The sequence below is a fragment of the Calonectris borealis genome, chromosome 5 (genome assembly GCF_964195595.1).
Source record: "Calonectris borealis chromosome 5, bCalBor7.hap1.2, whole genome shotgun sequence".
NCBI lineage: Eukaryota > Metazoa > Chordata > Aves > Procellariiformes > Procellariidae > Calonectris > Calonectris borealis.
Genome location: NC_134316.1, coordinates 25,620,603 through 25,643,500, shown reverse-complemented (window position 1 = coordinate 25,643,500; position 22,898 = coordinate 25,620,603). Strand labels below are relative to the sequence as shown.

The following is a 22,898-nucleotide window of genomic DNA, read 5'->3' as shown; positions in this document are numbered from 1 at the left end:
GGGTTTGGTTGCTTTTTGTAGATGTGACCCGTTTCTCCCATTTTCAAGAGGACAGACGTGCTCTGGAATCACCCTTGCACCCTCAGAAAGCGCTCTGGGGCTCTGTTTCTATTGGCCTGGCTGTGGGGAGCACAGCAGGCCACAGGGCGCCTTCCTTTCTTCGGATGCTAAATATTTTCGTATTGAATCTAAGGAGGAACGCTGAAGCTAAAACTGCTGAGTTGACAGGTAGGTGGGTGAAGTCACCCAGCGATGCCAGCTCAAGAAAAATGCCAGGTTTTCAATGCATGTTCATGGATGTGGGCCTAGAAAACAGCACACAAGAGGGAAAAAGCATGCACACCACTATGCCCTTGGCAGCAAAGATGCCTTGCTTAAAACAGACATGTAAATGTGTATTTTTTCTGCAGATTACATGTGTTAGAGACACTCTGATTTTTCCTTCTGTTTTTCACTAGCAGTATAAATATGTACCTCGCAGAGACTCCAGCAGAACACTGGGGGATGGGTTTCTTCTGCTACCCAGGCTCCACAAAATTGTCACACGGCTCCCTTGATGCACAACCACACTTAGACGCACGACTATGGAGGACAAGTAGAACATGCCACCGCCTTCTGGGTCAGGGTTTTTTATTCCCATTGAGATTTTATTATAGGCTTGAGATCGTCTGAGAATTAAATCCGCTGCTTGTCTACAGAATAGATAATGGCAGGGCAAGCTTCCCACATCACTGCCTCCTGCCAATGCGGCTCAGCCCTGACCTGGCTACCATTCATGACTGGACAGAGTAGACTTCATTCTCTGTATCCCATTCATAGCCACTGGCCTTTGCAAACAAGAAGGAATTTAGAATCCAATTTGATTACTTTTTTCAGAAGAGAAACCAACCAGCAAACCAAGCAGGAACTGAGCTCTGAGGGACTAAAATAATTTCGAATAGATTTCCTGTATACAATGTGGATGGCAACAACTTTTGAGCACTAGTGACCCAAGTAAAGAATGAATAACACAAAATTAAAATGCGAGCTATCCTGTACCCACACAGAGCTGCTCCAAGCTTTGTGTGTGTGGCATACGGCAGGGCCGCTTTGGAAAGGAAACACTCTTGTCACTGCAGTCTCACTCTCCAGCATTTACTAGAGCAGTAGATTTTTTTGTAGTTGCCGTGACCTAAGCACACAAGAAAAGGAAGTGTGTGACGGGACAGCTTGTATGGCTGAAAGCTCGTCTATATTTCGCAAGACTAAAAAATTGAAAAAACTTATTGCCTCTGCCTACAAACCTCGCTTTTCTATAGCTTGACCCTCATTCATGTTTGCACTTCTGAGAATGCAGCAGTTCAGACAAGCGCTAGGCGTTACAGCTGCGATTGCTGTATTTATTATTCCGAATACCACAGCAATGAGACAGACATTCCTATGTGAGGTCTACGATTTTCCCCAAAATGTGAGGATATTAGTCAAGCTCATATCACAATGTGAAAATAGTAGTCCGCCGTATTTCCAGTGTTCTTTCCAGCAACAAGGGGGCAGCAGGGAGCCTCGAGCAGAGCTCAATATCGAGCAAGAGCAGGCGGGCTTCAGCTCCTTATTTCCAGCCTCCTTCGGGCAGTGATGGAGGAAAGCCCACTCCTGGAGGAGTATGATACAGCCAAACCCCAGGAGAATACATGGGATCTTACCGTGTTTCTCAAGCAGACGGACTGGGAGTGTCCTGCTAGGTCTCTTTAGTATATCTCATACTCATTTCTAAAAAATCTGACGGTACAAATCATCTTTCTTCAACTAGTGTTTATACTGTTACACTAGACTCGTAAGGGACAAGCTAGGCTCCTCCGGATTTACATTGTCAAGAAGTCAGTTGCTGATCTTTCATATATAGAAATTTACTTTGCAAATGTACTGGGTCTCACAATTGAAGTGGGTTTTGGGGTAGAAACCACCATTTCAAACCTGCAGGTGCACCTGCACCAGTGGGACAGAAGAACCGCCAATGTAATTTGATTTTCACCACAGGATTCACCACAGGAGTATCCCTAGCAAATTCTCACCCCTCTGGCTGCAGGCGTGCTGGCTGTCCACCTTCCTCGCACCCAGATGTACAGAAATCCACCCATGGCTGTCTCTCCACGTCCTTCCCTGAAACGCCGCACAGAGAAACAACCTGTGAAATGTCCCTGGCATTTTGGAAGCATTTAGTGTGTAGAGCTGCAAAAAACTACTTGCAGGGGCATTATAGACATGCTTGGGAAATGCACAAATGAAAGGCAGCATGTGTTTATTCCTACTGTTCAGACAAAAATGTAGAGTAATATTCGAGAAGAAATCTGAGGGCAGCTTCACTGAGCAAACTACAGTTTAGCCAGATCTAGAGCTGCTGTCCTTTCCTGCAACAGGGCTTCTCACTAAATCACAGCAGCTGTCCCTCCAGCGCCAGCAGCAGCCGGGAACACAAGGAACCATTTTTTCTCTCTTTCCAGTGCGGAAGCAACACAGGAAAGTCACAGAGCAGCACTGAGTCAGGGCTCTGCGGCACAGTAAATTTCTGGGGCTGCCTGGTATTCTAGGCACATCCTTACGGCAATAAACTCCTCAGCATCATATCCCAGCCAGGAGAGAATCTGGAGCAGCTAAAAATACAGCCCCTGCATCTCAAAAGCTTGCACACAGCAAACTGCTGCCTGTGACCTCTACACCCTCCTCTCCCAGCACACACACCCAAGGCAGGTGGTGATCAGCCCCAGCCCTTAAGGCAAGGACCAAAGAGAGCACTATACGCGGTGATGGGCATTACACACAAATTTAGGAATAAACTTGGGCATCTAGTAGGAAGGAGAATTTCTCCTTGCCTGGCACATGAGAAAAGACAGGTGGGGTCTGCATTGCGTTGGTGTTTGAGGGGTGATTATTTCTCATTTTGCTTTGCGTAGTGGAACACCCCAAAGATTCTGGCATTAGCAGGCACTATAAATCTCGAGGACGCCACAGCTGTGACTGGATTATTTATAGCTCTGCTTTTACATTACAGCTCCAAAACATCACACAAAGAGGAAGGTAATGAAATCTCCACCTCTCCAGCCGTCGCCCTCTAATCTGAAACGGGATTTCCAGGAGCCATTTTCACTCAACCAGGGAGTCTAGGAACAAACATGTTCTCACCCTCCCACTCACTGTCAGACAGCCCCACAACTGGCACGCACGTACACAATCACACACACATTCATTCTCTACATTTCTCACCGAGAGATACAAAAAGTCTCATGCATTTGCAGTTTATCACATGCAAACATACACATCTCTTCTCTTTCAGTCACGCAAATACACAATTGCAAACGCATTCTGGGTTAAATTCTATTTTCACTTATGCTATGCAAATATAAAAGCTGAATACTTCCATTAAGATAACAGATTTACAACTGTGTAACTGAGATCAGAATACGGTGCTGACTCCCTCATACATAAATTTCCATAGTTGCTCCTGAATTTGTCTTTTTCCTCAGCCGCCTCTCCATGCATTAATCATTCAACATTTAAATCAGCCATCCACTTGCTTCTTTTTGCTTTGTCAATGAAAATTGTTCAGCATTAATTATAAAACTCATTTTCTACTGAGGTTTTCTTGGCTTTTTTTCATTAGTGGGTGGAAGTGTCAATTTACAGTCATCTTGTTCTGTCTTCAAAAATACCCTGTGTACCAGCTATACTGCAGAACACATTCTCTGTGTGAGAGTGCCTGTGAATGTGTGTGCGAGCTTGTGAATGTATATGCAAGATTGGGGATGCATGTGCATACATGTGCATATGTAGAAAAGATATGGAGATTGTGTTTGAATTAGAAAGGCTAAATCTTCCTCAGGCTTTATTTTACAGTTTGAATTTTAACCACTTTCTGAATCTAAAGATTTTCATCCAAGCAATAGAGATGATTTCAAGTTACAAAGCAAAGAGTTTATGGCAACTGCAAATGTGTTCTAAAACAAATCTCTTTGGTGACAACAATACAATACAGATCTAATTTTACATAGTGGTAAAACCTCTCCAGATTTGCTTTCATATTTTATAATCAAAAGGATTGGACATTCCTGGTCCAGCACGCTGTGCAATCCTGCAGTACAAAACCAATATGAGTACGCAGTGCACATGGTAAGATAATACTGTAGCCAAGAGGACATCACAAGGCAATAAATCACAAAGGCTAGAGGATTTGGTTTAAATGGGAAATATTTTACTGTATGGACTGAATACAGTAAGGCAGAGGCTGACTACACTTGTCTTTGCAGGTATGATTTTCACAATTGTGAATGTTTTACTCCGTTACTACAAAGCAGAAACTACAACAGCGCGTAAAGGCTTTCCAATCTTTTCATTATACTGGGATGCTGCAACCTATATTTAACCCAAGGGGAGGGATGTACTCAAGAAACAATTCTCTCCTTGGCAATCATTTCTCTTATCAGTTATATAGAAATGTTAGACCGCTTTAGCTGCCAACCAGGGATTACAAAAAGCGGGAAAAAAAGGCAATCAGGAGAAAGCTGTATCTCTCTGCAAAAATATATTATGAACCAACGTAAGATCTGAGTCAAGAAACTAAAGTAATCTCCAAGGTGACAACAAAAAGATGAACAATGCAAATGCTTTTCCCCTTCTGGGATTCTGGTACAAGTTTGTCCTGTCCTAGTACAGTTATGGTGTCATCCCCTTCATGGGGGCCTTGCTTTGTAGAAAGCGATGGTTCAGGTAACCGGGTATGTGATGTGCCAACTCTCTCCTCTTCCCTCATATCTTAATTCTGTCTGGGCTGGTGGCCACTGAAATATGGTGCCTGTTCTGTATGTTCTGCACTGCTGAGATGGACTTGCAGTTTCTGTTCAGTTTCATGGAACTGCTGCCCACCACAAAACCCTGCATTGCAACAGGCAGTAATTGCCTCAATTGCAGAAAACACCCAAAGTAAAAGGCTCAGAAAAGAGATCGAGAATGGAATCAATCCTGAACTCTAAACTGGGGAAGAACAGGAAGCTGTCGAGAGGAGGAAGTTAGTATTACCCAAGCTATATACATTCTGTGAAAAACAAGAAACCTTCAATCTCCACAACTATCAGGCAGTGCTTTTCACTCCTACTGAAAAATTGGAAAATAGAAAGTGTTTTTTTACTCTACGATGGAATGAAAATAAGTAGAAATAACAGTCAAATAACAGAGCATCTCTCCAATCTAACAGAAGTTGTGCTTTAGCTAAACACTCAGAGAGTGAGCTGGGAATACAGCCCAGGGTTTGGGTTTATTTATTTTGTACAGAGCTCTGCATGTGCTGCTCTGATGAGGTTAGCACACAAAGAGGCAAGATACTCTGTTCGTCAAGCAGTGCTCTCTCCCACTGATAGAACAGGAGGAAAAAGGTGAGTTTGATTCTCATTTACATCAAAACCGTTTTGTACACCTGGGTGCAAAAAAAAAGGAGCTCAAAGTCAAGTCTGCATTAGGGAGCACTCCTCCGGAGTAGGTAACCTGGGAAAGCACTACAAATGTAGTCGGAGATTATACAGGCAAGCCATGCTTCTGCGGTATCAGGAGCAGGCTCACTAGGTGAGGAGACTAAAGGAGCTGTGGCTCCGGCTCTCCCGTGGCTCCCCGCGTAGAGCACAGGCTTCCAGTCACACGATGCAAAAGTGCTTTGCAACCCTCCTTACCTTCCCCTCCCTGCCTGCCACTGTGTGTTCCTATGGAAAGTAAAATTTACTCCAGCTTGTCTCCCTTTCCAAGAAAAGCACAGGTTTGCCATCATAAACACATCGACACCAGAAATTCTTACTAGCAAAGCAATGCTGGTCAGAAATCATCTGATATCATACCCATGCCAGCAGGGCCTACGACAAACCTGCCTGTAGATGGACAGAAAGGTATTTTGTGCCAAATTCTAATTTACACCCATAACTCTTTACAGTTCTTGCCAGCATGAAGGAACCTTGGAAGAAGCATATACCATACCTGTTTTGACCCTGCTTGCACTTCATACTAGTGTGAATGAGAATCTGGAACTGTGAGTCCGTATGTGCCTTCTACATGCTTATTTTAGTAGTATTTGTCACCCATGTGTATGCAAATAAAGCTTGCAGAGGAGTTCTGAGTAATAGGGAGAAAACAGCCTACCACTGTTTATTAGACTACAGCTGATGCCACAGTAAAAAATGCTGCTGGTAATTTTAGTTCCCTTCCTCAGGGACACTTCCTGCCCTTCCACATTGTTATGAAAACTGCTGGTGACAACGCATCTGATCCCAGTACTGGGAGCTCCTCACAGAGACCCATAAGGAAACAGGCTCTTGAGCCTGTTTTTTTCTTTTTCTGCTAATCTTCCAGGTCCAGATCTTCCTTCTCTTCCAGATCAGAGGTGAAATGCATGACATGGCAGAACAAATGAAGCCTTTCTATCCCTTGCCCATGGTCTCCTTCTCCTAAGGTCACATAACTTCATTCACAAGAACTGTCAGTCCAATTCCTTTCATAGCCATGAAATTACCTGAAAGAATTTTTAACGTACTTAGATTTTAGTACTGTATTTTTACACTTTTCATCTTAGGTTTCATTGTCTGTTAAACCATCTTAGACTTCGAAAGCCGCATTTCTTTCTGAGTGATTCTGTCTTTTTCCACTTGGCAAGTGTCACATTTTTCTGTGATTTTCTTATGGCATTTAAAGCAACAGGATTCCTTTTATTTACTTATCTCTCTGGGCATTCACATCATTGCTCATTTCTCAAGACAAATGCACAGATCCAGGATTACTGCCCCTGCAAAATCATCCAAAGAAGCCCACCTACTTCATCTGACGTACAAAACTAGTGACAAATTTTATTTTTTCCTTATGTGAAAATTCTGAGTGATTCAGATACATAGACTGATGTTTTGAGCCACTCTACATACTAGGCATATACTAAATTTGAATGAAATCATTTGCACATGTGCAACCTACATTTACGCATGCAAATCAGGCAATTAGGTACAAAATTACCTGATTTGCATACATAATGCTAGAACCGAGCAAGTAATATGCAATAAAAACATATTCTATTAATATTATTTTCTGCTGTTCTGAAATTAGCTGCAACTGGATTAGGAAATACTCAAAATTTTCACCACTCAAAATGATTAGTCTATTTGATGAACATTTCTAGGTCTACTGATGTGCTGGCTAATTATATATATCAAATGATACCGATTTGGTATCATGTTTGGTGACTTACCATGAATTTTACAATAAAATGTGCAATTCCACCTTTTTCACATTTAGAATTCAACTTAAAATTCATTTGCACAAATAAATCTTGAGTGCATGAATATTAAAGCATCACAACACAGATGCCCCCAAAATTTGCTTTTGAATTCAAATATTCGTTGAATTTTTTTTTCTATTGGTGCAATCCAGCTGCTTTTCCGTGCATACAAATATGGAGCTGCTGTAAAAGCAGCTGCATATGTAGAAAAAGAAGCCAGTGAAAACAGAGTCTGTGGAGTCTGGAGGATATTTCCTACAGGACTGCAGTTGTAAGCAGACAGGTCACACCTCATAGATAACGAAACAAGAAGCTTTCTCTTGGCACAGCAACGCCAGAGGGACCTGCCTTACTGGAAGGAAAGTGCCTACCCTGGGAGGGCTCTGGTGACACTCTTGACCCTGACCTCTCCTCTCCAGTGGCTCTCTCTACCTCCCGCTACCTCGCTGCTCTGCACATGTACCAACACACTGCTTTTGGTTTGCTTCCCTCAGCTGTGCTCTGTCTTGCTCGGAAGGCAAACTCCTCAGGCACAGACCTGTCCTATTTGTCTACAAAGTCTTATGCATACTAAGGGGCTTTAGCTGTAGAATAAATAAACAGTAACTGCACTTCTGCTGTGTGGAGACATTTTTGCATGTCTCTAACTGTTCTCATGGGCTTATCTCCAAACCCCTTTAAGCAGCTCATTATCATTTTTAAGATGGGGTCACCAATATTCTTTCAGATAAGGGCAGATCTTTGGTTCCTGTAATGGCAGTACAAAGCTCCACATAGCGTTCAACATTTCATTCCTCATGCATCCTGGCGTTTGCTTTCTGATCAAAGATGCCCATTTTACAGAGGTGAGCTTCCATTAAGTTATCCAGTAAGTTATCCAGTAAGTTATCAGGTCTTCCCCCAAATATTCTGGTATCTTTAATTTAAAACTAGGCAAAATGCTGAGGAAAATGGTTTCCTCACACTGTGCACAATGGCACATGCCATAAATTTCACCTGCTACTATCTGGCTCATCACCTATCACCAGTGTGCCAAGTCCTACTGATTTGATTTTTTTATGCTCAAACAGCACTTTCAAACTTTTCAATATCCCCTCTTGTTCCTTCTCCTTTAGTATTTAAATTGTAAGCATTTCTAAAAAGACCATGTCTTTGTCTTCTAAAAACTATGTTGCATATCTTTGGCTGACACAAGCAAATAACAATAAAGACCATCAAGATATTTGACGAGATCAACATTTAAGAGCCATCATCTTGTGACAACCTTGCTGTTGATTATCTGTTGCCTCTCATTTCAGGAACTTCTCACTATTTCTTATTCATGGACGAATTGGTAATGAGAGACTTTTCACCTCACGACCTATTGGTCAACTGTCTTATTTATTTTATTTCCAGTGCCTCGCTGCTCTGCAAAGTTTTGCTGCGTATAACTATGCAACCATTTGACTCTTATTTGTCTGTCCATCACAACAGCTTCAGAGCATCTCCCAAGCATTTAAAACCAGAAAACTCTGCATGTCTCCTTCTTTTTCATCCCCACCTGCTGAAGGATAGAGCTTGTCTAGTTTTCCTTTCTTGCCTTTGCCTCTGGCACTTGTTTTTACTTTATTCTCTATTTCAGGCTAAGGATCTCCAGATCTCCTTGACACATGTCCCAAAAGAGGTACATTTCCATTTCTTGATCTTTCCTGACAGCAACCATCTCTTCCCACACTCAGCAATTTCATTTCTATAAGGAAATAAATACAGTAGCAAGTCCGCACCGCCTTTGTAAGCTCAAGAATTTGTAAGAGGCACTGGAAAGCCATGCAGACTAAGAATGTAAGTGTATCTGTAAGTGATATGTATTTCAAGCTATGGAGATAAAAAACAACAGTAGTTCTTCTGTCCCAAGTAAGATGTACTTCATTCTAATCCTAACATCTATCACACTTCCAAATAAACAATGCTTAGAAAGGACTCAGGGCCTTTCATTGTTCATGTTCGTCACACATATCTAGTTTAACCTCCCAAATTCCCAAAGAGAAAAAAAGGATTTTGTAGGAGATGCTATACCATATACAAAGCTTCCTTGATGTATCTGCAAACAAATTGCTAAGTGTAACCTGCCTCTCTAAGGACCCATGGACCTAGAGCAAACCAGCTATGATGTAAGGTTATTGGACCCAGCAGGGAAGGAGCCAGAAGAATTACAGAAAGGATTTAGTAGTGGGAGCAAATTAAATGGGTGAGTTTGTATGGTTTGCCTTGCTGTGGCAAACAGGCCACTCTAGCTATGTGCTCAAAGGGGGACAAACTGCTGACTGAATGGACTTGGGACCCTGAGACAGAATAATCCTCGGGGAAAGTAAACCAGAAGCTTGCGCACCATGAAGCACGTTGACAGGCAAATGGACCGTATCACTAAGAGAAAACTAGAGCAGCTACATAAAAGATAATGGCAAAACCAATAGGTAGATAGATCTCAATGGATTCTTCTGTTGTGAGGGGGAAAGATGGAAATGTTGCTTATCTGCTGCTGAAAAACCAGCAGCAGACAAGGCACTCCTCTTGCAGAGTCAACAAAAGCAACAGAAGCTGCAGCTTGCACCTCAGCAGGAGAGATTGCTGCAATGTATGCTGACATGGGGTCTGGGGACTACTGCTGGACTGGCAGAAGGTAGTTTGGGCCAGCTTAGCTCTGTGCTGATGAAGCTAAAACATTACCCTCAAATGCCCATCTGCATCTCTGATTGCCTAGTGCTGCTGATGTGGAGGGTTAAAATTGAGTAGCTACAGAGCAGCTCCCCAATGAGAGGGGGCCCACAGCATAGAGAGTGTTGAGCTATTTGGCTCTTGTTCTGGCCAGGCTGAGGCTGGCTCCAGAGGCAATACTGGCGATTGCATCTGGGCTGCATTACATTCATGGGGAATGTGCTCATTTATAGTGATCAAACAGCCAGGGAACATCACTATCTGTACGTTCAGAGATGAGAACGGTAGCCTTGGAATGACATCTGCTGCTAGAGCTTAAACTGATTGCCACTCTGGGCACTCCTCTGCAAGTAGCATGATGGAGGAAATAGAGGTGGAGGGAATGAATTCATGTGACAGACTACAGCATTCTGCTACAAAAGGCAAGAAAGACTTGTAGCTTGCCGAAAAGCTTTAGAAGAATTATTAGTCCTACATCAGCTTACAGAAGGTCCTCCTGAGAGCAGGGAAACTCCAGTAATATGCAGTTGGTATGCATACTTGCGCACATGAAGGGATTGTTCACTGGAGCATATATAGTTCTGTGCCCAGCATATATAGATATGTGTCATGTGCCATTTGAGCCATGGGTTGAGGTCTCTGTTCAACATAGCAGCTTCCTGCATCAGACAGCCAGAGAAAGTCGCAAGTAGCGAGTAGCGAGGGGTAAAATGTTGAATTGAGACCAAATGGTCTCAAATTGTGTGGGAGAAATGAAAAATCAAGAGAAGTCTGGTGACTACATTGCCAGGCTTCCTGAGGGAACAGCAGCCAAAAAGGCTTAAGAAGCTTAGTAAAAAGAGCTACCCAGGCCCAGACATCTTTAAGCATCAAGGAAAGCTGGTGTATCAGTATGCAGACTTGACAACCCTGAAATGGAACATCATTGAGAAGTCTGTGTGGTAATGAGATAAGTCCCCATCAAACCGTAGAACTAGCTTGGCTTGAAGACCCTGGGGGTAATCGTGTGTGTGCTGTTGAGAATTGATCTCTTAAATGCTGGCAGCAAGTAATATGGTGACTCTCACAGCGCTGGGAAGGAAGCAGGTGACTATAAAGAGCTCATCTGAGGAGGAAACTGTGTGGAGCAGGTGACAACATACAGTTCCCACAGACTTGGACCGAGATATGAGCACAAAGGGCCTGCTTTGAAGCAGAGAAATAACCTTGCTCTGGTCTGGTCCCTTGGTTCTAAAGTTTGAACAACTTGTACTGGCTTTAAGCACTTGCCATCTTTTCGGGGCTAGAGGACAGACCTGATGGCTATACAAGTGCTGGAAATGAGGAAGAATACAACTGTATTTACAGGCTCTGTGTTGGAAGGATTTTTTTCCTTAAAATATTAGGAAATAAATCTTTAATTTTATGTAACTCCTTATTTGCAACTGCAGGAAGGAATACTGTTTTTTTTTTTAAAGTGACTTTAACCTGATACTGTTGTTTTCAACAACGGTGCTATTAACAACTGTTATTGTTATACAGTTCTATAGAGTTATGTTGTAATTGATTTCCATAGCAACATGATCATGTCATATATTCTGGATTACAATTTAGAGGGAGAGGGGATGGGAAAAGCACAGAATGAAGACTACAGAGCAAAACCTGTCCTGATTATTACTTGAATCTTGAATGTTCTTATTAGTCCAATTTGTTTAAACAGTGTTTATTTGTAGGTAATGTTGAGGATCCAGCCAGGCTGCACCTGCCTCCCCAGGCATGCTCAAACACAGCCTGGGATTGCACATCTTCAAGGGAGAGCAGGGTGGGGTTCCTTCAAATGACAGAACCTTCTGCGAGGAGGAAGTTTCAAGCTGTAACTTGCAAAATATGTACAACACACTACTGTAAAAATCCAGCCATCAGAACAAGGAAGATCTAGGCAGAGAGCTGCAACTAATCATGCAAAAAGCTGAAAGGAGCTGCTCTTTGTACTAAGCATGTGCAATACAGTTCTCAAGAAATGCTGTCGTCTCTTCTAGCATGAGGAAAGACAGATACACAAGAGCATGAGAATTTCTGCATTGTTTCCTGGTATTTAACTGTCACACAAGCCACTAGACATCCTATCAAGGATGCTGACTAATGAATCTATCTTAGGCTGCAGGTCCTTGTTAGCACAATGTGACTAGATGTCCACAGATCACACAGCTGATACTATCCCTGATGGCTGCATCTCTTGCTGCCTCCCGTCCAGCAGAAACGATGCAATGAGCACAGCTAAATGAATACAGTTGGATGAACAGAAGAGTTGACTGCAGGGGGTGGGGGCGGAGGGAGAGAACCACTCAAAACCACAGCAAATGTTTGCCAAAAATGAGTATGTATACTCACCAAGGTACAGCTCTTGAAAGGCTGCATCCTTTTGATAAGATACATGGCATAATCTTTCACTGAAGGAGGTGCTATAAAATAGATGCACCAACTGGCCTTTCTTATCAATGCAGTCTGAGTTCTTCAGAGAGGAATTATCTTTACATGTAACAGGGAGTCAAGCACATCAACAACACTGAGCAAGTAATAAAAAATACTCCAAAATTTATTCCTGCAGGGAGACAAGAGCTCTTTCAGTTGTTTCACGCCTAGATATTTTGTACCTTCTCTTTTTATTTTATAGAAATAAGTTACAGACACTGAAGAAGAGAGTTCCAAGAGAAAATGTCTAGCATATCAAGCTGGATCAAATAAGCCTGCAACATCTTCAAGTCAGTGGCCTATATTTTCCAGTAGCAGACCAGATATTCAGGCTTCTCACTCCCTCCCTAGTTCTGCCCCTAGCTCCGACACAAATCAAACCTACAAAAGCGCGTTGTCTTTACCCCAACTGTGTGCCAGCCTGGACATGTTCAAATGAAAACCTGAGCTATGCTATGATCTTGTCTCTTATTACCGTGATGTGTGCAGTGAAGAGCAAGATTGCCTCAGATAGGTCCGGAATACAGCAATTCAAAGCAACCCCCTCCTGTCTTTGATTCGGATGGGCTGTGCTTTCCATCATAGCCAAAGGGGAGCTCCTACCTCTGACACACAGGTATGCACTCTCCTTCACCCCAGCCCTTGGTATGTTGCATCAGCAAGAACAGCAACAGCCTCCAGCCTTGGAGCTATCTGAGCGAAGGACACGGGCTGCAGGCAAATGGCCTGGCACTGAACATTGTTGTTCCCAAACACCTGTGTCACACAAGTGCTTTTGAGTTCAGCTATACACAGTCGTCGTAACAACATCCTTTTATCCCAGAGGAAGGGAGACTAGCAGTTGGGGCAGTAACCAAAGGCCATGGTCTCCCTCATTCTGATAGGCTTTTGCCGTGTGACCTTGGCTAAAACACTTGAGATTACCCATCTGGAAAACGGATAAACTAACATAGTGACTTGAGGAGTAACTTCACCCTTTCCTGGGCACAGTCCTCAATTGTACTTAGCAAAGTCCTAGCCAGCTTTGCATAAAAAGCACTTACTTATGGAAGGGCAAAACACTGTTTTGGCTTCAAAATAGACTTGGGGCTGCCTCCCCAGGAGAAGCCCCCCACCCCTCGCCAGTCTTCAGCAGCCCCGAGGCAGAAGCAGGCTGCTAAATCAGTGGTTTGTCTGAGAAGCGAGCAGAGGCTTGCAACAGCATGGCTGCTTTCTCTGCACATTCCTCTGGTGACGCTGCTTATTACCCAGCATGCAGATAACCCTGAGTCAAGGCTTTGGTATGAGTGGCGCTGCCAGGAGCTGCGTGCTCAGAATAGAGGGTTACAGTTTAAACCGAGGTGAAGCACCGTCCCCAGCCAGCTGCACCCTGCCTGCCTCCCCTCCTCGGCTGGAACCAGCCACCCCTTCACCTATTTGCAGAAAAGGAGCTTTCCAGTCCCTCCCCTCCACCCCACCGCTCACCCAGGGATCATTCCCATTGAGAAGCTCTCAGCCTAGTAGTAATAATCCCGACGAATTTAGCTGCTGCTAATAAATCCCACCCCTTTGCCCCTCCCAACCTGCCTCCATGCAAATCCATTTGTAGGTTACTTGAACAATAGCGGAGCTGTAATCAGCCCTCCCCTCTGGCAGCCTGCAGGGAGGGAGGGGAGGAGGATGATGACAGTGGGGAATTCTGCTCGGCTCCTTGAAGCTGCACAGACATGTTTCATGTCCCCATTCCCATCCCCTGCGCAGAAGCAGGCAGGCAGGCGGGCAGGCAGGCAGGCGGGGGATCACATGGCCGTCTCGGCCGGGCCCAGGCCAGCGGCAACTACATGCAGTGGTGGCCCTGTGCCCCCTCCCCGGCCCGGCCCAGCCCAGCCCAGTTCAGTTCAGCCCGGTGCGGTTCAGCCCGGTTCGGTTCAGCTCGGTTTGGCTTGCCGCCTCTCAGTCCCCGCCTGAGCTGCCATGCCGCAGCCGTGCCAAGCCACTCCATGCTGCGGTGGGCTTGCCAGGCTCAGCCTCCACTCACAGAGCACTGAACAAAGCAAGAGGCCTCTGCGCTGGCCAAAACATAGAGGAAAAGACCCCAGTGAAGCAGGCTCAGGGTAGCCGGTTGCCCTGGCACACCCGGTACTGCTGGGAGAGCAGTGCCAGCCGGAGAGAAAGTGGCAGTTCCCCATTATAGCTCTCTTTGGGGGCAAGGAAAAAACAGTCTTCTCGCTGTTAAAGCTGATCAGTGTGGGAAGGAGGTGTTTTCCTGAAAATAAGTTGCTATTCAACAGCAGCTCACATCTTTGAGATTTCTTTGCAAAGTGTTATAAAAGCAGCAGCGAGTGCATATGGCCGTGCAGGGCTACGGGGCGGATGCCAAATCAGCTGAAACCTAAGAAGCTTGACCTTCCTCACCTCCACCCCTGCTCCCACCGCCTCCAAATAACCTTACAAGGGTGCATCGGGAAGGCAAGGCACACAGCAGCAAGGGGAATGCAATCTCAGCCCAGCAGCAGGCAGGGCTGTGTGGCTGTGTGTCAGTGAGGGGGGAGAGGGGACACTTCAGGGTAGCTGCAGTCACCGTCAGCATCGCACACTGATACCAGCAAGGTTCATTTCGTCGAGCCAAGCACTGTGCAATGTTGAACCTACCTAGCCCCAAGTAGCTCAGCCAGTCCAACCAGTCACAGACCGTACTGGCCGGACAGACTGGTGACGAGCATCCTTCCCCTCCCATTCACATGTCTAACTGCTCCCTTCTGCTTTTCACTCTACAGTTCCCTGAATGGCTGAAAGAGAGTGGGTTTGCTGTCAGAAACTTGAAATGACACGTAATCTCCTGTGTTTCTTCTCACAGAGGTAGGCAAGCCCGTTCCCAGGGAGAAGAGCTGGGTTCCTGCAGAGCCTCCCAGTCAGGGCCAGCAGCATGGGGCTGAGCTGCCCCGTGGTGAACACACGGAGAGGGAGATGTTCGGCTGGCTCATCAGATGAGCCCAGTAGTAGCCTCGCTCAGTGCATACACACCTAATCCTATTTTTTAAGACATACGGCAGGGGAAAGACCTTGTCTGCAGTTCTTTTCATATCACCCCATCAGCAGAGGCGTTCCCCTTCCCAGTCTGCATTACAGGTTTTAAGGCAGGGGCTGAAACAACAAAAGCTCAGTACATTGTTTTCAGACACTTTGGAAATAAAGCCAGCAGTGCCTATTTCTATACAGGAGGGTATAACTATGCCCTCTGTATCTTCCAGGGGATGGTTGTAAGGACAACTATGTAGATACAGAACTATGTTTTGGGTAGAAAATGCATGCTGTAATGGATTCTGATGGCTGAATGCCAAGGGGGAAGCTGTTCTGCTTCAAGAATAGCCTTACAAGAGTCAGCATTACAGTGACAGTTCAGTACTCTGCTGCAAATCTACAGGATGTGTCACTTTGGCAGAGAAAGAGGCTGCTAATGCACAACACAAACCATCCTACTATGAATGAGAATGGCTGCATACCACAAAAAAAGAAAATAGCAAGACCTAGGGAAGAGGGAAGCTGCAAAACGACTACTGCATAGTAAGCTGGGAACCTGAGAGCTCTGAGGAGACAAAGCCCTTTCCCTTGAGGGGAAGAAAAACTCAGCTCGCAAGACTCATAAAGAAGCAGACAACCCTTTTTCCAGTGACTGCTGCAGCTCTGCAAAGCTATGTTGGCAGCCAGCCTATTTGAAGAGATTGGAGTTTCAAAACAATGTTAGTCCTGACTAACATTGGAGCTCAAATGTTAAAGGAGGGGCGGGGAAGAGCATGCTCACACGCACAACATTGCCAAGCAAATAAAAAAGGTAACAAAGTTTATACTAAATGACACCAGTTAGCATTGGTGAACTTGAGCTACTGATGGAACTGTGTAGTATTTCCCCCAAACGGACATAGCATCTCTTCACTGCATAAACACTTCCATCTCCAACTCACACACAGTTGCCAATGCTTAAAAAACAAACATCCAGTGACACACATGTTCTAACCCATTTCTTAGAAAATAGGCTACAAGGCTATTAAAAGAAACGTCGAGAATAATCTAACTGGAAAAAAAAAAAAAAACAACCACCCTCCTTGGGAAAATAAACCATTTAAATACTTCCCCATTACAAGAAGGAATGAGAGCACAACAAATGACCACCTGGACAAATAAATTCACTTACACAATTTATTCAAGCAAACATTGTGCTTTACCTTAAATAAATGGTAAATATGGGGGAGAGGAGCATTACTGTAAAATACAGACATCAGCTGAATCTCTGTACATGAGACTCGCTCAGCAGCTCCTTTTTCCTCCTCCTCGAAAAAAGGTTACAGCTTGTTTGTCAGCTGTGGACATCTTCAGAAAGAGAAAAACCTATGGAGTGGGTTCAAAGAAATGCTGGCTAATATGCTCAGACTGGCTGCTTAATGAGCCAGAGTAAAAGAAAAGGTCACATGGCTACAAAAAACCTCCATACAACAAATGCCCTGTAGCTACGGTTAACTTTAATTAACTGCAGTATTAAAATTCACCTCAAGCTTATTTTCCACCTATGTCTACTGCCCCTTACCTTTCCTTTGCCTGCTAAAAATCAAATTGATGAGTCTCATAAGTGGGCTTATGTTTCCAGAATTCTGACTGATAAGAGCTTTTCAAGAATGCTCTGCAATTAAAGAAATCCACCAAATGGGGCTCTTTCTAACTCCAACTACTGATGACTGATTTCAAGATTACAGGAGTGGTTCTGTTTATATAAATCAGGTTATTCACGCTTCTGTGACATAATTAAATGTTGAATAGCCAGTAGTTTTTCTCTTTTGATGGCAGTTGCAATTCACACATGAATATTACTTCTCTCATTAGGTTTAAACTTGAATTTCATTCATGTGTACGATTTTTTCCTCTGCCAGTCATGAGCTCACAATGTCAGTGCCCCTACCTCGTGATTTAGAAATAAACTGCTGTGTGGGAACTGCATGCTTAGAAATAATTGAAAATAGGATTAGTACAATTCTATACTCTAAAAAATGTATAGATTGTATCCAATAATTAACTCAAAACGTATAGGTTGGATCTAATAAATAAAACATTCTTTTTCTGCATTATTCCCTCCAATTCATTAATAAGAACAGTATGCTCTGAGATGTTTAAGCACCAATATATCACTTGGCAGAAAAAATAATATATATACACAAAGTCATTGTCTTAAATCACAGATATAGTGACGCCAAAGAATCTCAAAACATAACCCACCCACCCACCCACACGATATAGGTGGAGTATGTACCTATACAAGAGAGCAAAGATCCATAGGCACACTAAGCACATAGTCTCCAGGCTTCTACCATCCTTTCCATCAGGAATACAAATGAAAAATGGCTGATTAAGAGCAAGCAGATACCAAATGCCATCCAGACTTTCAAAAAGTACCTCTTTATACAATTATGGGGTTTTGAGGGGTGGGGATCCTTAATATTCAATAAAACTCAGAGCTCATAACCTGTGACACTGTTGCATTTGGAACAGCTCTTGTGTTCTGCTGGTCAAACTGCAAAGAATTTCTGCAGTGTTGCTGGTTTTGTTTTGGGTTTTCTATCTTTCCTCCATTTGCCTCACTGAAAAGGACAAAGTTCACATTAGGTTTGTTTGCATTTTCCAGCTAGTGTGAGGCCTGTGTATTTACTTTGCCTGTTGATCACCTAACAGGTATTGCACTGCTCCCCAATCTCCATAAAATGCCAATGTCACATGAAATAGTTAATTATACAAAGAATCACATATGATTGTTGCCAAAAGGAAAGCAATTCACTTCAGTGCTTTAAGGAAGCTTCCTCACCTGAAAACACAACACAGCCCCTGAACTGTTCACCATCTCAGTTATGAAAAGTCATTGCCTAAATGGGGTAGCTACCCACCAGCTGCAACACCAACTGTAGAAGCTGTTATTTCCCGCTACCCTTTTTTGCGCTGTGCTCAACTCCAGCCCTGCCTTACCAAGAGTCTATGGCTAATGTTGAGCTTCGACGACCATTCTTAAAATCAACTAAAATTATTAACCACGTGATGCTGGTTTTTTTTGTGAAAGAGGGCTTCGTTTCAAATCTCAAGCCTTATTAAATTGCGCAGGCAATGGATGCATCCTGTATTGCAAACACTGTTTGCAGCTGGGGAGCTGGGGGGGTAGTGGAGAAGGGAGGAGGAAATGAGATGCAGAAACAGTAAATAGAAAATGCTTAGTCAGCAACTGTTACTGCAACGTTAAAGGTGAAATGTAAATAGGCACAGTGCCAAGATTTAGATGAGTTTGATAACACTATCAACATCATCATCTTACTACATATATGTGAAAATGTGCGTACAAGTGCCACATTTATCACAATGAACTGCAGGCTCTTGGTATAATGGAGACTTTTAAAAAGGCAACATGGCTTGCACATGCTGCCTAAGCTCTGAGAAAAATAAAACTTGTTACTCGAGAAGTATTAATATCAATTGAATTTATTACAATTTACTAAGCTCCAAGGCACATTACAGTGTTCTGTTAACTACAGAAATGTATAAAGGACAAACAGAGCATGTTTTTCATGTACAGCATTTTGCTCTACTGTTCAAAAGCATCCGTGCATCAATAAAAGCAAAAACAAAAAACACATGAAGATTAAAAACGTTCAGATCAATAGAAACAAACTGAAACATTTTCCTTACAAACTTGCAACAAAAAACACCCTCCCCCCCAGAGCCACCCCACCGTTTTGCAAACAAAAAACAAAAACGAAAAAAATAAAGTGAAAGACTAACACTCAGGGCTTGTAAAACATAAGCTGTCACCATTTTTGTAGCAATTTTTTAGGCATCAACACTGGCCTTGGCAAAAAAAATTTTTTTTTGTCTTTTTTTTGTGTTTTTCTTCTTCTTTCAGAGAAGTGCATACATTTACAAAAATACACACCAGCAGCAGGTAATCGCTAAGGGCTATTAACTTTGTACCTAGCCAACACACTGCCAAAGAAATGAGAACAGGTATTATGTAGTAACCAAACAATATTATATTCTGTTTAACAAAAACCAGCTCTATCCTTCAAATGAAGAAGAGTACATACCTTTGTTTCAAAATATAGAAACATACGACGAAAATAATGTCTATACATAAGACTAACTTTTGCAGTTTGTTATATTCACAATTCTACATCTTCAGGAGTCTGAAGGGATTGGATTTCCTACTCAAGGGTCTCTCTCCTTTTTCACTTTAACGTCCCCAGCTAAAATGGTCGCGATCTCGCCCTGCATAAATGCCCAAGGCACATTGGAACCGACTAAGGGGCATTTCTCTCCGCTGGGGCAGTAGACTTCGCCAGTCGCCCCTTGGGCCTTGATGCTCTCTCTGGAACAAGGGAAGCAGAACTTGTGGCTGGGCACAGAGGGGCACTGAACAAAGTGGGTGTCCTCCAAGCGTTCGTGGCAAATGGTGCAGCACAGGGGCCCGCTGTTGGCCATGGGGGAGTCCGGAATGTTTTGGGGGTGCACTTGGTCCATGGCGGGGTGGGCGCTGGGGGGAGGAGGGGCCACTTGCAGGTTCATGTCCCCGTTGCGGGAGGCCAGGCGGCGCTGGCCCGGCACCGAGGCCGGCGACACAGGGCTGCTGCTGTTCCTGCGGGTGGACGTGGTGGAGTGCACCGAGCTGCCATCCTTGGGCGAGTGGGCATTGCCCAGCGTGTCGGCCACCGACATGAGCGCGGCCATGGGGGACTGTCCGTTCTGGGGGGCGGACTCGGGCGGCGTGGTCCGGTTGGAGTGAGGCCCGAGGGGCGGCGGCGGCGGCGGCGGGGGGCCCCCGCCGTGCACCGTCCCGAAGCCCCCGGCCGACATGGTGAGCTTGAGCGCTTCGCTCTGGCTGGCCATCCACTGCTGCCGTTGCTGCTCGTCGCTGAGCTTCAGAGCCCCCTCGGCCGAGTCCGAGGGCTCGGGAGAGGCTTTCCGCTTGCGCATCGCCCCGCCGCCGCCACCGCCGCCGCCGCCGGGTCCCCTAGAGGCGGCGGCCGTGCCCTGCGCCCCGCCGGCCCCGGCCCCCGGCCGCGGGAGACTCACCAGCGCCGTGGGCAGCATGGGGCAGCTGGCGTCCAGGTAGGGCTGCGGCAGCATGTCGGCGCCCACCAGCTCCTTGAAGAAGCGCACGGACTCGGGCAGCAGGTCCCCCAGGAGCCGCCAGTCGCCGGAGCCGTGCTTCTTCTCGTACTCCAGGTACTTGAAGCCCGAGGAGAGGCCGCGGCCGAAGTCCTTCATGCAGTCCTGGTACATCTGCTTGGCCACGCCGGAGGCGCTGGAGAAGACGGTGCCGGAGCCGCTGGGGTACTCAATGAAGAGCTTCAGCTCATAGTCCATGCCCGGCTTGGAGACGGCGTCGAAGGCAAAGACGCGGCCCAGCAGGGCGTGATCCTTCTTGAAGCGCACCTCGTAGGGGGTGCAGCCGGCCAGAGTGAGCAGCGTGTCCCGCACGATCTTGGGCTTGCTGGCCCACTCCTCGGCCCGGTTCCGCAAGCTCTCGCTGAGCTCGGCCAGCGCCTCCGCGTTGCGCTGCTTCTCTTTCAGCTCCCGCTCTTGGTCGCTGCTGGACACCGAGCCCGGCCGCTTGCCGCAGGCCTCGGAGGACGAGCCACCGCCTCCCCCGGCGCCGCCGCCGCCACCGCAGGTGCCCCCTTGGGAGGAGGCGGAGGGAGCCGGGGGACCTCCGCCGCCGCGGCCGCTCAGGCCCCCGTGCGGCGGGGGCAGCGCCACGCCGGAGGCGGCGGGCCCGTTGAGCAAGGTCTGCGGCAGCAGGTTGGGGGGTACGTTCATCTGGGCACCGGCGGCCCCCGGGGGCAGGCCGGACACCAGCCCCCCGTGCGCCCCGCGGCGGGAGGAGGAAGAGGAGGAGGAGGAGTTGGGGCTCTGCCGGTTCAGCTCTGGCGGCCCGTCCTCAGGCGGCTTGGGGAAGCCGTTGGGCCCCCCCAGCCCGTTGGGCAAACGGGCGCCGTGGCTGCTGCCCAGGCTGCCCGGCGGCGGCGGGTACTCGAAGCGGCTGCGCTGCTCCGCCGCAGCGGCGCTGAGCCCGTAGCGGTCCAGGCTGGACTGGGTCAGCCCCGCCGAGGCTGCCTTGGAGGAGGCGTCCACATGGTTGAGCTGCTGCTGGGCCGCCGCTGCCGCCGCCGCCGCTTCTTTGGCGGAGAGCGGCACTGCCTTGACGCCGACCGGCGGCGGGGGGCCCGGGGAGCGGCCGTCCTGGAAGCAGCCGTGCGCCCGCTTCAGCTGCCGGGCCGTCTCGATCACGAACTCGATGCGGTCGGCGCCCTCGTAGTTGACGCAGCCCCGGCAGACGGGCTCCGTGAAGTCCCAGATCATGGCCCAGGGCATGCGGGGCAGGTCGCACAGGTAGCATGACTGTCTCCGGGACGACGACACCTGCGCGGCGGACATGGTGCTGCTGGCCGGGGAGCTGCTGCCGCTGCCGCCGGGGTAGGGGCTGGCTCAAGTCTTCCCCCCCGGGCTGCAGGGGGGGGAGGTCTCCGTACCTGACCCTTGTTGCCCCTTTCAGCAGGGGGATCGTCTGCTTTTAGCTCGCTCCTGCTGCTTCTTCTACCTGGTCCTGCCGCTGCTGCCCCGGTGGGGTGGGAACCGCTTCTACTGCTCCTCCGGGGGGCTGGGTGGGGGTCGCCTTCTAGCCGCTTCTGTTTCCCTGCGCTCTCTAGCTCTCCGCTGCTGCTGCTCCTCCTCCGGGAGGAGGCGGAGGTGCACGGAGGAAGATGGGGGGGTCACCTTCCACCCGCCGCGGCTGCCTCGCGAGCTCGCACTTCGCTACGTGCTGATCCTCCGCCGCGAGCGAAAGAGGGGCACCCGCACGGAGCTGTCCGGTGCCGGCTGCGGCGGCGGCTTCCCCGAGCCGGCGGAACGGGAGCGGCCCGGGGGCAGCGGCGGCAGCAGCGTGGCGAGCGGCGCCGCCTGCTCCTCACTCACATCCTCGCCGCTGCTCGCAGTCCGAGCGCGGGGTGCTGCGCGCCGCCGCGTGTGCCTGCGCGCCCCCTCCGCCGCGCCGCGCCGCGCTCCCCCCGCGCCGCGCCGCCCCTCCCCTCCTCCGCGCCGCGCTCCCGGCTCGGCTCGGCTGCACCCGGGCGGGGCCCCGCGTCACCGCCGAGCGCCCGCCCCTCGCTCCCCTCCCCCAGGCCGGCGGCGCGGAGCCCACTTGTTGCGCGGGCCGCGCATGCCCGGCGCCCTGCCCGCGCCCTCCCCTGCGCGGCCGGCAGCTGGAGCGCGGCGGGGCACGGCGGGGCGCGCGGGCAGCCCGCGCTGCCGGCTATGTTTGGAAACTTGAACGCCAGATCGCGCCCTCGCCCGCCGCCCCAGCCCGCGCCGCCGCGACAGCGCGGGCGGGAAGCGCATGCACAATGATGGGGGTGGCGGTGTGGGCTTTTTCCTGGCTGGGCTTTCTAAGTTCAAATGTCTCTCTTTCAGGATT

The 22,898-nt window shown here is 47.5% G+C and overlaps 1 protein-coding gene across 1 annotated transcript; it reads right to left on the bottom strand.

Moving 5' to 3' along the window:
• Positions 1 to 18,892: 18,892 nt before the first annotated feature.
• On the bottom strand, positions 18,893 to 22,044 carry IRF2BPL (interferon regulatory factor 2 binding protein like). The gene has a single exon (XM_075151447.1). The coding sequence runs from the start codon at positions 21,860 to 21,862 to the stop codon at positions 19,634 to 19,636; it is 2,229 nt and encodes a 742-aa protein (XP_075007548.1). The 5' UTR covers positions 21,863 to 22,044; the 3' UTR covers positions 18,893 to 19,633.
• Positions 22,045 to 22,898: the final 854 nt, after the last annotated feature.